Source organism: Myotis daubentonii, chromosome 11 (assembly GCF_963259705.1).
Source record: "Myotis daubentonii chromosome 11, mMyoDau2.1, whole genome shotgun sequence".
NCBI classification, from domain to species: Eukaryota; Metazoa; Chordata; class Mammalia; order Chiroptera; family Vespertilionidae; genus Myotis; species Myotis daubentonii.
In genome coordinates, this window is record NC_081850.1 from 46,889,676 (window position 1) to 46,903,168 (window position 13,493).

The 13,493-nt window shown below is 42.9% G+C and overlaps 1 protein-coding gene across 11 annotated transcripts in view; it reads right to left on the reverse strand.

The window, feature by feature from the left end:
* Positions 1–13,493, reverse strand: part of LOC132212023 (transducin-like enhancer protein 1) — an 88,479-nt gene that overhangs the window by 22,470 nt on the left and 52,516 nt on the right. For 10 of the 11 annotated variants that reach the window (XM_059657007.1, XM_059657008.1, XM_059657005.1 and 7 more), the window contains 5 exons: positions 6,971–7,087; positions 4,088–4,141; positions 3,444–3,596; positions 1,909–2,053; positions 836–1,026 (listed from right to left, as the gene is read on the reverse strand). In XM_059657007.1, the coding sequence (XP_059512990.1) occupies positions 836–1,026; positions 1,909–2,053; positions 3,444–3,596; positions 4,088–4,141; positions 6,971–7,087 (660 nt within the window). The remainder of the gene's footprint in view (positions 1–835; positions 1,027–1,908; positions 2,054–3,443; positions 3,597–4,087; positions 4,142–6,970; positions 7,088–13,493) is intronic. The other variant, XM_059657002.1, reaches the window with a different exon arrangement.

Sequence of the window (13,493 nt, forward strand, 5' to 3'; positions counted from 1 at the left end):
TTACTGAATGTCCCTGGGAGGCAAAATCGCCCCCGTTTCATACCACTGGTCTAAGTTAATCCTTAAGGATTCATACATGATTTTGAGCACCTTAATCGCAGTACTTAGTCCCTCAGCTGCCCACTTGGCTTTAAACTATCCTGTCCTCCACTGCACTGCCCTTCCTGCAAGTGAAACATAAGGGAAGAACCAACAAATGAGAAATTCACATGACATACTGCAAACAACCAAGAGGAAATATTTTCAGACTTCTATTTGCTATGGGTTATAAACTTTCCCCTTGTCCTGATGCAGTCAAGGGCTCCCATTCAATTTTTCCTTTCTGCAGTTTTGTATCTCCCTGGTCAAAAATAAGGCCAGAGGGACAGCGCCCCATGGTTTCCGTCCCTGTTTGTGTTTACGCCTATTGCACTGAGGTCACTCCTTACACCAAAGCCATTCTATTGGGTTTAAAGAATAATATAGGCATGGAAAGAGAAAGTTTCAGCTTCTCAAATATTTTTTCCTAAGAATTAAAGAGGGGAAAAAAATACTCAAGAAAACGAATGAAAAGGCTTCTGTGAGCTACTTGAGTTATTTCATCGCCTTCCAAAAAAAAAAAATCTACTTTGGTGGGAGAAAACCAGATGTCCCCTGAACCGCTAAAGGAGCTCCTAAACACTGCCTTTTTCATCCACAAAGAGAGTAAAGCAAAAAACGTCTGGCCGTCACTGAATGGAGCGGCATGTGGATGAAGGCGAACAAGGCGAAGGCAGGCACGGCAAGGACACTGGGTCTTTGTTTCTGCTTTGTGGGACCTGCCACCTGGGCCCGCCATGCTCCCAAGGTCACCTACCATGGGGGAGCGCCCGTAGGCCACCACAGCGGCAGCAGCAGCCGCTGCGCTCATCTGCGGGGACATGTTGTGGAGGCTGGCGTAGGCCGCACCGGGGCTGGTCAGCTCGCCGTTCATGCCCGCGTGGGGCACCATTCCAAATGGGGCGGGGTATGGGCCGGGCACTGCCAAGGGCGTCCTCAGGCCAGCCGCTGCAAGGAAGCACAAGGCACACGTGACTCAACTGGCGGCTCAGGGAGAGTTTTTAGTGTTCTTCATTAGGGGGAAGGAAAAGAAGGACGACTGTGGGATGGTGAATCAACTCCAGTTCGTACACAGGGTCCCTTCTTCCCCAAAGCTGAATTCATTTGGAAAGAACAGACCCCAGGGGAAGCACTGCCCACACATTTCCTCCTGAGCAGCACTGGGAAACCAGGGGGAATTAGCAGCATTCCTGCACCCAATTCACACAAGGCAAACTGAGGTGAATGAAAACCTGGTCCTGGATTTACGTAAACCAAAGCACGGATTTAGAAGAAATATTCTGGAGCCTCTTTTCCTTTGAGCCTTGGGAGGTTACTCTTTTCCTTTCCCAGCGGAAGATCAAGTTGAAGGTTATGAGTTTACTCGATCATAGGCTGGAGTCTCATTGAAATTCTCCAGATTTCTACTGAGAGAGAGATCCCGGATTCCTGATGGACCCGCAGAAAACCGGCCCATTGGAGTAAGCAAGGAGTACACTTGGGCCGCCCAGACAGGCCATTTTGGTCAATATTAGCGAACTCAAGACACACAGTTTGGGAAGGAGCTTACATTCGGAATAATTATCAGAAACTTGACTGAAGTCCATGGGATTTGGATTATTTGGGAATAAAAGTCAAATGTAAACAGCTAGAAATAGGACAGGGTGAAGCTGCTGAAACCCAAGGATGAACATCTGCTTCTTATCAGGGCTTTTCAAAGATAGGAAGGAGGGAGGCAGGCAGTAACTACATTTTATGTTCCTGGGGAAACTGCGTCACAATAGGAACAGATGACGAATCAAGCTGGGGAAGGACAAACAAAACAAAGCACAAGAAGAGGCGATGCCCTACCCGCCTGGTTAACGAGGGGGTCCATGGCTGGAGGCTTGCCGAGGCCAGAACGGAGGCCTGGAGTGGCACTGGTGCCCGGTGTGGGCATGTCGCTCCGAGGCGTCGGTGTGCTGGATTTCAGAACAGGCGTGCTGGCTTTTTCATGCTGGTATCATTAAACAAATTAAATGAGTATTATTTTTAATCCAAGCCCTATTACACAATTTATCACAACAGCAGCTGGAACACTGGGCACCTTCTAGCTACTCCCTCAGCCAATTTTCATAAATCCACACAATGTTGACAGCATTAACTTGTGATCGAGAAATCTTGACCTTTCCTCTTCCTGCCAGAATTAAAACCCTAGCGAGAGACACAGAACATGATTACACTTCTTCCTCCACAGGTTTTTATTTTACAAAGTAGTTTTCCATCAGGCTTGTGGATTTTGGATCGAGGCCAAGTCAGAAGGATGACCATCCAGAAGAAAGCTCCTGGTCACTCAGAAAAAAATGCCGGGTCACCAAGAATGCCAGAGGGAAGACCACTCTTCTAATCCTGCCTTTCATGGCAGTGGGAGTGAGATTAATGGTGAGACACAGCAGGGCCGCTGATTTTATGAGACGCAAATCAGCATCCCAGAGGCAAAAGGCCTAGATTAGTCCCATTGTTGTGTTTGAGAGATATGCCTAAAATGAAGAGATGGTGCTCTGGAGTTAAGCATCACTGCCTGCTTGCCTATATAACCCATGCGGACCATTAGCTCAGGAGTCAAGGCAGTTACAGGGTGACAGAGTTATCTTCTTTAGCCTCTTAACCTTTCATGTCCTTTAAATCCATCTGAGAAGCTCTGTGGTGCAATAGCAAAGAACATGTGCTAGAGAGAGAGACCCCCATCTCTGTCTGGCTTTGGATCTGATGGGCTTTATAAACTGGCAAGTGCCTCAGGCTTCTCTCCCCATCAGAGAAATGGCATGAGAAATGACACTGTGTAAGGATTTACTATAGTCGGTTATGGCTCAGCTAGGGTGAGTTAAGAGAGTGTTTGCTGTCAACTAAAAGCAAGAACGGGCTCTGCTGCAGCCCGCCCCCCCCCACCCGCCGCCTGGTTCCATCCAGGCTTCCCCCAGTGCCACCTGATGTGCACCACCAAACTGACCAGCAGCCCAATCACAACATGCCCCGACCGCATGGTTCCGTCTGAAACCAGGTGAAAATGTACAGCTGAAGAAAAAGAGGACTTCTCAGAACTTAGGAGGTCTGAACTATTTGCTAACTGGGAAGTTTCAGAGAGCCTGTGCTAGGAGCATATCCCCCAAGTAAGAAGGCAAGGAACATAGAATTGTGTCTCCCTCTAATCATGGCCCAAAAGAGACAACTGAGAGGGAAAGAGCAACACTGTGTGGGAACAAAGAACAGAAGAGTGAGTCACTTTTAAACACTTAAAAATCAATTCTCAATCAGTAGGAATCCCACATTTCAAATACTTTAGGGTCCCCCGGTTCACAAAGAAAACTTAACTGCTAATGAGGCAAGTGAGAGTTCTTATTACTTACCAAGCTCATTTCTTTGGATTTCAAAGAAGTAGAACTTCCTGAAGAGGCGGTGGACGCTGGGCTGCTGGAAGCATCTTTCTTTAGCAGGCGGTTTTTGTCGATCCCATTTTCTCGGGGTGAGTGGGCGGGGCTTGCTCTCGGAGAAGAAGGGTCCTTAACAAGCATAAGCGAAGAGTCCATGATTCTGCTTACAATGGACAGATCTTTCCCTACACACTCTTATTTCCACACGAATCCTCTAAAATAAAGGAAATGCTGAAAGTCTAGATTTAGGGGACTCGAGGGTATGCGCACTAACACTGTTCTCCTTAAAAGGATGGTATTTGCAAATATACCCGATTAGACACCATAAAGGAAAAAAAAATCTGGGAACAACCATCTCCCTCCTCATGTTCAAATCCTTTGCCCAAAGGGCACAGGAAGAAAATGAGCACCAGGGACCCAACTTAGGAATCCAGAATGACTAGGGAAACATTTATTTTAAAGGAAACCAAAGTTCAGGTCAGATACAGCGTGACTGCTCCATCCATGAACAACCACTAAGTTCTCAATGGATAAAGGTGAAAGAAACCAAAGCACTGTGGCTCCACTTCCTTTTCTCACAAGTCACTCTGAACATAAAGTTTGATAAAGAGTGTGGTTACCTCATTAGACACATCTACAACTAAATTGTCATCGCTTTTGTCACCATCACTGTCCTGGAAAAAAAAAAATTAAATTCCATTTATTAAAGGTTTGAAGCCCAGTTAAATTTCTATAGTTCTTGATATCAGGCAGACTAAAAAACAACACCTGGGGTAAGCCTATGGGCTCCCTTAGAGAGTGCCAGCCTTAGGAATGAATCCGCCTTCTCCCCTTCTTATCTGACCTGAGGCTACACAAGCCCCAGGCGGGATTTCTGTTGCAATAGCATACCAGTTATATAATCACAGCCGGCATATGAGGTGTGGCACAGCCTGAATTGCCCTTATAATCTGAAATCCGCATTATATCAGGTCATTTCTCGTTGAATTTCAAATTATGAACACAATTTCATGTCACTGCTTTTATGTGCATCACCTTGAAGACAGCCAACAAATCTAACGTTCACAGATAATTGCTTATAAAGACAAACTTAAACCATGTTCCCATGGGGTGACTCATTACTATAAAAAATATAAAGCAAACAAAAAGTAAAAATAATAAAGCTAGTTATTGGCTGGAATAACATACTAATCTTAAGAATATGAACATGAAATCACCTCATATTAAGAATAACCCTCTTTAGCAACCAGCATAAAATATTTTCGGAGAGATAGAAGGAAGACAGGGTAACGGTGGCGCGCACCAGCATCCTGCAGTAGGGCTTTCATCGTCTCTTCATAAAGCCATAGTTTGATAATCAGAGGAAACTCCAAGGTTGCACTGAGTTTGAAAAGGCTTCAGAAAAGCTGTCCCAATTTAAAGATATGATCACTCTTCACGTTTGAGGCAGGCTAAAAAAGGCAGTTTACTCTCCTAGCCAAAGGCCTGACGTCCTTTGGTGCAAAATAATACAATGAGCATACAGAAAAAGTAGGCTATCACAACAGGTCCTAATTCCCAAAGAGAAGTAGGCCTGTAGTTTATGACCTAAACAGTCCTTTTCCTGATGTCACTGTCAATTGAGAATAAACAAATAATGTTTGAGAAATATTAGTACAGTGCAAATACTACCCACATTGGTCTTCTGTGGGACACAAGTCCAGGCTGGAAAGTTACCCTCAGCTTTAAAGTCAGGTCTTAAATGTTTTTTCTAACCGTACCTAGAGCATTACGTGTGGGAGACCTAATTTACTTTCTTCAGTAATGTGTTACTTTAGACACTGTTATAAAGCACCATGAAATTCACCAATAACAACATAAAATAACCACCAATGAGGAAGCTGAGGCAATTCAAAATAGTCCACTGAAAAATGTTTTCATGTAATAAAAGGAAAATTAATACTAAAGAAAACTTGCATTTGCTTAGTAAAGCCCACAGAAAAGCCTAAACATTTCCAGGTGTACAGAACCCAAAGCTAGAGTGGCGAAAAATAGAAGCTAAAAGTGTTTCCCTTTTAGAAAAAAATTTTTTTTTATAGAAATAGTTAATGTAACTGAACTGACAAAAAGTAGCCAACGATTAACTTATTATAACGGATCTTTGAAGTGAGTCCTTAAGTATTCTGTATTTAAATCTTAGCTTTGTTGACCCTTCTGCCAATATAAAGCTTCACAGTACAGTATTCCTGTGATGGGTCCTGAGGCCTTTGTCCCAGATTCTTTAATATCGCTTCAATACACCCTCAATCACCTATACAATTAGCCATACACGCATGTTACAAAACAGACATGCAGAACTATGGATTGTAGCTCACTCATTATTAAATAACTTAACATACATGAGTAGAACAACTTGAAATTATATTGGCAAATTTCCAAATTTCTGATATCATGGACCTTCTCACTAGCTTATTAATAGTTGATGCTATATATAAAAATACCTGCACGGGGCACTGGCTCTGGGCAAAAGATAAGGGGCAAACAATGTGCTGAAAGGCTTGGGCTGGAAAAGACCAAAAACCTGGGTTCTTTGTATATTATTATTATTATTATAGTGCAAAGTGTAGACCAATTCAAAGGACCTCTGACAAAATATCCACCCTAAGACCTCGGTTTGGGAATCCTAGCACAGTTGTTAAGAAATGGATTCTGGAGTCAGGCCGCCTCCAGGTTCAGCCACTAGCTCTGACCTTGGACATACCACTTGCAAGGTATGTACTTTAGTTTCTTTATAAAACAGAGTTGATCACTGCCAAACCGGTTTGGCTCAGTGGATAGAGCGTCGGCCTGCGGACTGAAAGGTCCCAGGTTCGATTCCAGTCAAGGGCATGTACCTTGGTTGCGGGCACATCCCCACTGGGAGGTGTGCAGGAGGCAGCTGGTCGATGTTTCTCTCTCATCGATGTTTCTAACTCTCTATCCCTCTCCCTTCCTCTCTGTAAAAAATCAATAAAATATATTTAAAAAAAAAACACAAAAACAACAACAAAAAAAACAACAGAGGTGATCAGAATAGCATTCAAAAAGGTGTTTTGTGGCACCACAGATCTTACCCTGATCACTTTAGCAGCAGAGGCCCAGGACAAAATGAAAATGCAAGTCCTTGTTCAAAAATTGAGAATGTGAAGATGGCTGAGAGCAGAGCATTAGAACCAAGGGTGAGGCAGGGTCCTTTCATAAGCAGGGCCCTATGCAACTGCATGCCCATGAGGCCAGCCCTGCATTCTTGTGTCTCCGCTTAAGAGAAACTAAAGCAGGAAGCCTAAAATTTAATACTAAGCCTGGCAGAAGGATAATTTACAGTTCTAGAGGGAAATAAAATCCTGGTGTAAGACTCTATTCTCTTTATGGTATTATTTTAAGGGCTGTGGATTATCACTAAGATCTTAGAGTACTTTTGTATACTCACTTGGAAAATAAGCAAGTAAGCAACAAATATTATTTCAAGTCCTTTATTTACTTACATAGTGGCTGGAATCCTTATCATCCACCTTTCTTTTTTTGATGTCATTGGAAAATTCAGGCCCATTTCTGCGTTTATCAGTGCCTCGTAGACTGTCTGGGACCAAGAGGGAATTACTCTGCAAGATAAAAAAAAATTAATCAAAGATTTCTTCCCAGGTCTCTTTGTACACATGAAAACCCAACCTGAACGTGATAGCTGTTTTAGAAAGGTGATACCAACATCACCTTTCATTCCATTTAATTCATCTCATCTGAAGACTGGATGGCAAACATTTATACAACTTTAAGTACTTAAAAAGGAGACCCTGACTATGCAATCAAACCATTTTTCGGGCCCTACTCACTTAAAATGTTCTGCTAACTGTGAGAGAAATGGGAACTTGCTGTCTATATGGGGACGTGTTTTTAGTCTTTCCCACTGCAACTTCCTGGTCAAGAACATGAATGGCCTATGAGTAAATCCTGAGGTTATTCTATTAGACTTATTCTATGACTGCAAGTCAGAGGGTGTCACTCCTAAAAAATGCCAGGAGAATAGGTGGGATTATCAGCACGGTTTACTAAGACAAATCAACACTTCCCGCAGCAACAATGAAGAAACTCCTTTAAGTTCTTTTAATTTATTGTTGAAAATAAGATCTGATGCTCCTGGTAAAAAGCACTGAAATTTAAGACCCAAAGAGGGAATTTCAGCCAGTGAATCTTCAAGGGCCAGGCCAGTTCCCACACATAAAAGCAGGAACAAGGACTAATCTTTTCCACAAACCACACAGGATACTTTCATTTGCATGCGCTGAGTACGAACTGTTGACCCAAAGAAAAGAGGCATTTTAGATATTTGGGGGTCACATGACATGATCTGACAGCTGGTCAATTCCCATCTCCTCTGGGCTAATGCATCAGAACATGTTACAATGAGTTATTTTAAGGGCGGGATTAGCATATGCAAGGGGGCAATTTGTTCAGTGATGTGTTACAGCCTCGAACAATGCTGAGCGAGCTGTGCAAAAACCTCCTTTCACAAAGCAAGATAACCCCAATTTCTGAAAGATGCTGGCGAACTAAGAGGAGGGTGTTCAGGGCCAACAGACAATTATGTTACCTTCCTCTGCCACAATTTAGAAGAGAAGGGTCTGCTGAAAACCTTTGCATTAGATCATCTCTAATGCACTGCATGTACCAGGAGCAAATCATTTACATATATTTTTAACCACCCTGGGTACCTAACTAGCCTGCAGTAATCAGCCAGGTGGCTGGCTCTCAGAGCTCCCAGGTGACAACTGTGGACCCCAGCTTAACCACATGCAGGAAAAAAGAGAAACTAGGAACCAGAAGGCAGCCTGATGCCTCTCTGCTTACTTCGGGGGCTGACTCCGACCTCCGTTGAGCTGAGCTTTTCATTCATGACTGTTCAAGCTACACAAAGGCCAGGAGGCTTACAGAAAAACAGGGGAGGGACCACTGCAATTCAATATAAAGAAGCTCAGAGTACTGTCTTTAGCATAGGGTGGGGGACTGAAAGGTGAGCTGGCTGGGTCCTTGAACTACCTTGGTAAATGTCTGCTAAAAATTAACCCCTCCAACCCCAGAGCCACACAAAATGCCTGACAAGATGCAGAGCCTAACTAAAAGTGCAAAGTGCAAAGATGCACTCAGAAAAGCTGAGCCTCGGAGGTGAGTAGCAGCTTGCACTGAAGTATAAAAAGTATCCAAATAGAGCTGTGTCCTAGAATTATACATCGGCCCAAAGTCTCCTCTCCAGACTCTGAGCAGATACAATGGAAGGGCAGGGCTGAACTACTTAACTTATGCCCACAAGCCCAGAACCCTAGAGTTGGTGCCCACTGGCAATTTTAAAGTCTCTCATCAATGTCACCTTTGTAGCCTTTCTGCTGAATCTAGCACTGGGCATCCAAACCATTCAGTCATTCAGAGACAGCTCTGAATGATCTTATTTTTTTTAATGATGTTAAGTGGTATTGCAACACAAAAGTAAACAACACTTGTTAGGAACAAGAGAATTTTTGTTAGAAACAATAGCACTCCTACAGCATGTCAAGTACTGAGGCCTTCCGACTAAGTGTTAGAAGTTACCACTGGAATTCCCCGCTTGAGCAGCTTAAATGAGGCCTATAATCTGAATGCGGTTTTGAAAAAGCTCTGAGAAGTTCTTCTAAATTTGGACAGGGCTAGTAATTAGCACCCCTGCTTATCTGAAAATTGGCCCCATTCAAATAGCAGACTTGGACTAGTTATGAAACAAAACATCTCATCATACCTTTGATGCTGTAAAACTGATTCAAAACAGGTGGTGAAGAGTGTGGGCTGGAAAGGCCGAGAGCCACTGCGAGGAGCCAGTGGGTTCCTGGCTCCCGCTGCAGGCCCACCAAAAACGGACCACCTCCTTTTACCCTTGTCCCCAGGAACCCAGTTTTCTGTGTGTAATTGCCCCTGACAACCTCCTGGCTCTGACGCTGCCTTCATTGTTGTTCTTGATTTAGGCAAATAGTTCCTGTCTAATGAACTCCACGTCAGCAACAATAACTTCTTGGTTAACTACTGCCTAGGAGACCCCAAGCTTTGTGGTTCCTTCATTTGCTCCCCAGGAGCCCAACAAAAAGACTTCACAGGTATTATCGGACGTCTCATGAGACCATGAGTCTTGCTGTGTTTTCCCCCCATGCACCATCCAATGGCTCAGAGGTGGAACACAGCCATTTTGATGGTCATTATGAGCAGTTTTATACATATTTTAAAAATGAAGAGTTTATACCTGGGTACTAACTTAATATCCTTTGGATCCTTCAGAATTTAGGGTTCTGTCTTGATCTGTTAGAGTTTGACTAGGATAAGTCAGAATCACCTTTCATACTAGGATTTAATCAACATTTAAGAAGAGGCTATGGCACAAGAATGAAACTGGGGCTACTTTGCTTTGTTGTTATTTAAAAACTCATGCATTCTAAACACAGAAGAAAATTAGAATTCAACCTTTGAAGAGGCTAGAGCAACCTTAAAGACATACTGTTCATCCCCTCATTTTACCTGGAGGATGCCCAGCGAGGGAGCTGATGTGCCTGAACACAATGAGCTCTTCCCACTAAATCAAAGTGCCACCACGCCCAGAAGAGGGATTTCTAGACTCAGTTTATGTTCTTGCATACTTGGCCCCCAATACTTACCACTTACAAGTCACACTGGCTCTTTAGCTATGAAGCTTAATTGACCTTCTAATGGACAGAATAATGCCTAATATATGTTGCGTTCTTTCTGTTTCCCCTTCCTAACCACAGACTCACTCTCTCTCCCTCTCTCTCTCTCCCTCCCTCCTCCCCCCCCCCCACACTGATTCACTTGGTTGTTTATCCACAATACAAAAAATGTGAACATAAAATTAAAAAATGAACATTTCATAGCCTACTTTAAAGTGGTCTAATAGTAGTCCCGAATTCCAACATTTACATTCATGAGTCCTACCATTTATAACCCAAGATTCACACAAGAAAAGAACTCAGCAGAGAACAAAGGAGTCCAGGGACCCACAGCACCAGTCTGAGGGGATGGCGATCGTGGCAGAGAGTGACTCCACAGGCCTGTTTACCACCACAGACCGCCCTTCCCAGAGTCCGTACTTCTAAAGATTGTAATCTACCAAATAGCATTTATCAAGTACCATTCATTTCCAACATTTACTTGCCAAATAAATATTTAATGGTGAATTAGAGATTTTTGATCAGCATGAGAACTAGTTACCACACTGACTGATATACTCTAATTCTAGCCAAAAAACTCAATGTTTTATTTCACCTTACAGCTGGCAAAATTTAAATACCTGCCAGAATTTTTCAAACTGTAATTATGGGGCAGACTTAGACCACAAATGTCCCGAGGGCTGGGATTTCCACACAGTGTATATGTTTTCCTTTGTTTTAAAATTTTGTTAAGAACAAAACAAAATCACCTTATTTATCTATGTCTTCTATACAAACTCAAAATAGGAGTTTTAAGCAGCCCTGGGAGGGGGGAGAGGGGGATATTTAAATCTGAACAAATTAAGACCTGAAAACACATTATGACTTCAAAACAAACTAAATTTCTGAAATCGTGATGATTTTCTGCACCTTCCGTACTGCACACAGAGATAGAGAGCCAAGTAAAAAGATCAAGGGAGATGCACATCCGACCCGTCTCTGACGAAAATGAAGCCCCTGGAATATTCAGTACCAGAGACAGAAACTGAGTGGGTCCAGAGACCTATTCGACCAACTGGCATGACTTCCTCTCCTTTTCTCATTGAAACCACACATGAAATGACTAAATGAGGTGCAAGTACAGAGAAAACATGCTCCACAAGAAGTTATGACCTGTCCCTCTTAAGGTAAATCTCTAGAATATAAAATCTGAGTGGGCCTCTTCCCTGACAACAGGGAAATTGTTCGCTATGACCTATATATGCAACCTGAGGGCCGCTTCTTGCACTAACAGTGATGTAATGGTTAGGAGCTACTTAAGAGAGAGGAGTAGCAGATCTTCCAATATTACACCAGTGTGCACTCCTTGAATGGTCAGATCCAGAGCAGCTTCCTAACTGGGTGGACCATGTTTTGTAAAAGCAACACCAGGGACATTCTCTGCTATAGTTCAGGGGAGTCAGGTTGACTAGACAGTTGGTAGAGGGTTTGAACCTACTGAGTAGAAGTAGACAAAATATTCTCTTAAAATAAAGCAAAGGTGAACATCTAAATGCAATTATGAAACCATACGTTCATGGAAGAACTTAGCACGTAAGTAGAAGAGTCTGTTGAACCTCAGAGAGCATTGAGTTGAGTCAAAAGAAAACGTCAAGATTTGGACTTTGTGTTTGTTTCCTTTATTCTGACCATTCCGGACAATGTTGTTTCTATTTCACGCTCTGATTACCCACTCAAGACTGAGAGAGAGACCCAGCTACTTCGGGATGCACAAAACCAGTCTTTAGAGTCTTATTCCAAGAATTTTACTTTTCTTTTAGCAATTTAACAATAACAGTTGTTCATGTATGCGGAGCTTTTTGGAAGGCAAACTCCAAAAGATATGAAAAAAGGCAAGTTTAATGAAATGTTACTCTGTCAGTGCTACCGGAACACTTGTTCTGAAGCCCTCATATATCCCTCATCTAAAGCAAGACCTCAAAGCAACTCTTCTGCCAACGAAACATCAACCTGGAAGCCACCAGCAGCAAATCTGAAAGGAAAAACCTCTCATGGATACAGCAAAAGCTAGACAGGTTTCCCTAATGTGAAAATAATGTACATTATTCAAATGGATTTCTTTAGCTGCCGTGCTGATTCCCCTAGGGAACGTTCTCCTCCCCGCAGGAAAAGTGTTTGTGTCAGAGGTACAGATTGGAAACGCATGACACCTCATTTATCCTCCGTTACACTGAGGCAGTGGGAACCTAATTTGCTAGCACACGAGTCTACACTGACAATTAACTTCTCGGTGAACATTAAAACAATTAGGCAACGACGCACCCCATCACATCTGTGTGCTGTCTCCACTGGCACCTGATACCAATTAAGTCATCACCCCACGTTGTACTTTTTGCTACAGTCCAATTGGTCATTCTCGTATTCTGCCTGGCATTTCAACAAATACATTTTTTTGCTCATAAAACTAACAAGATCCCCACTTGTCAACGGTGAAAAGTGGAAGAAAGTGGAGAAGTGTGGAAACGTGTCCACTTGGCAACCACATCGCATCTCAGAAGCCCTGGCGGTGAAGCGGGTCTGCTGAAGGGCATACATCTAGTTTTCATGGTTAAAATGCGAAGTTCAGAAAGAACCAGTGTGTTCTTGCAGCTTGATCTAGGAACTCAGCACTGTCGGATGTAGAAGGGGAACTCAGTCAGGAGGACTCCCAGGAGAGAACACAGCCATGTAGGAGGCATACAAACCCAGCTGATATTTGGGCTAGAAGAGGTATTAAACCACACGATGTCTTAGGCATCATCCCCTATGCCCCCAGCTTGCCCTTCCACCCACCTTCTCCTGGTAAAGCAAAATAAAATAAAATAAAAAGACTTTTGAGCTGACAATAAATATAATCATTTAAAAATAATTTAAAATTATTTTTAAAATAATTTAAAATTAACCTTGGTCACAGCAAAAAAAATCAAATCCGTATTTCAAACCTTTTTTAAAAGTATGTTTTTGAGGAACTACTTAGGGGTTACTGTTCCTCTTTTCTCCAGCCCCTGATGATACCTTCTATTGCAAGACAAGGCCCTGAAACAAAGCACTGGGTCAGGACCTGGCTGTGAGTTATTTGGGTATCGGACAGCTTCCACCCACCCCTCCTTATCTGAAAGTCAGCAGATGCAGAGCTTGCTGCTACTACACTCCAGAGGAAATGAAAAGATTATGGGGCCAACATTCAGGAAAACCTGCTCCAAATGGTAGACATCAAGTTATCTATTTACAGAACACAAACTGTCTTAAAAAAAGGTTTTGGGCCCTAACCGGTTTGGCTCAGTGGATAGAG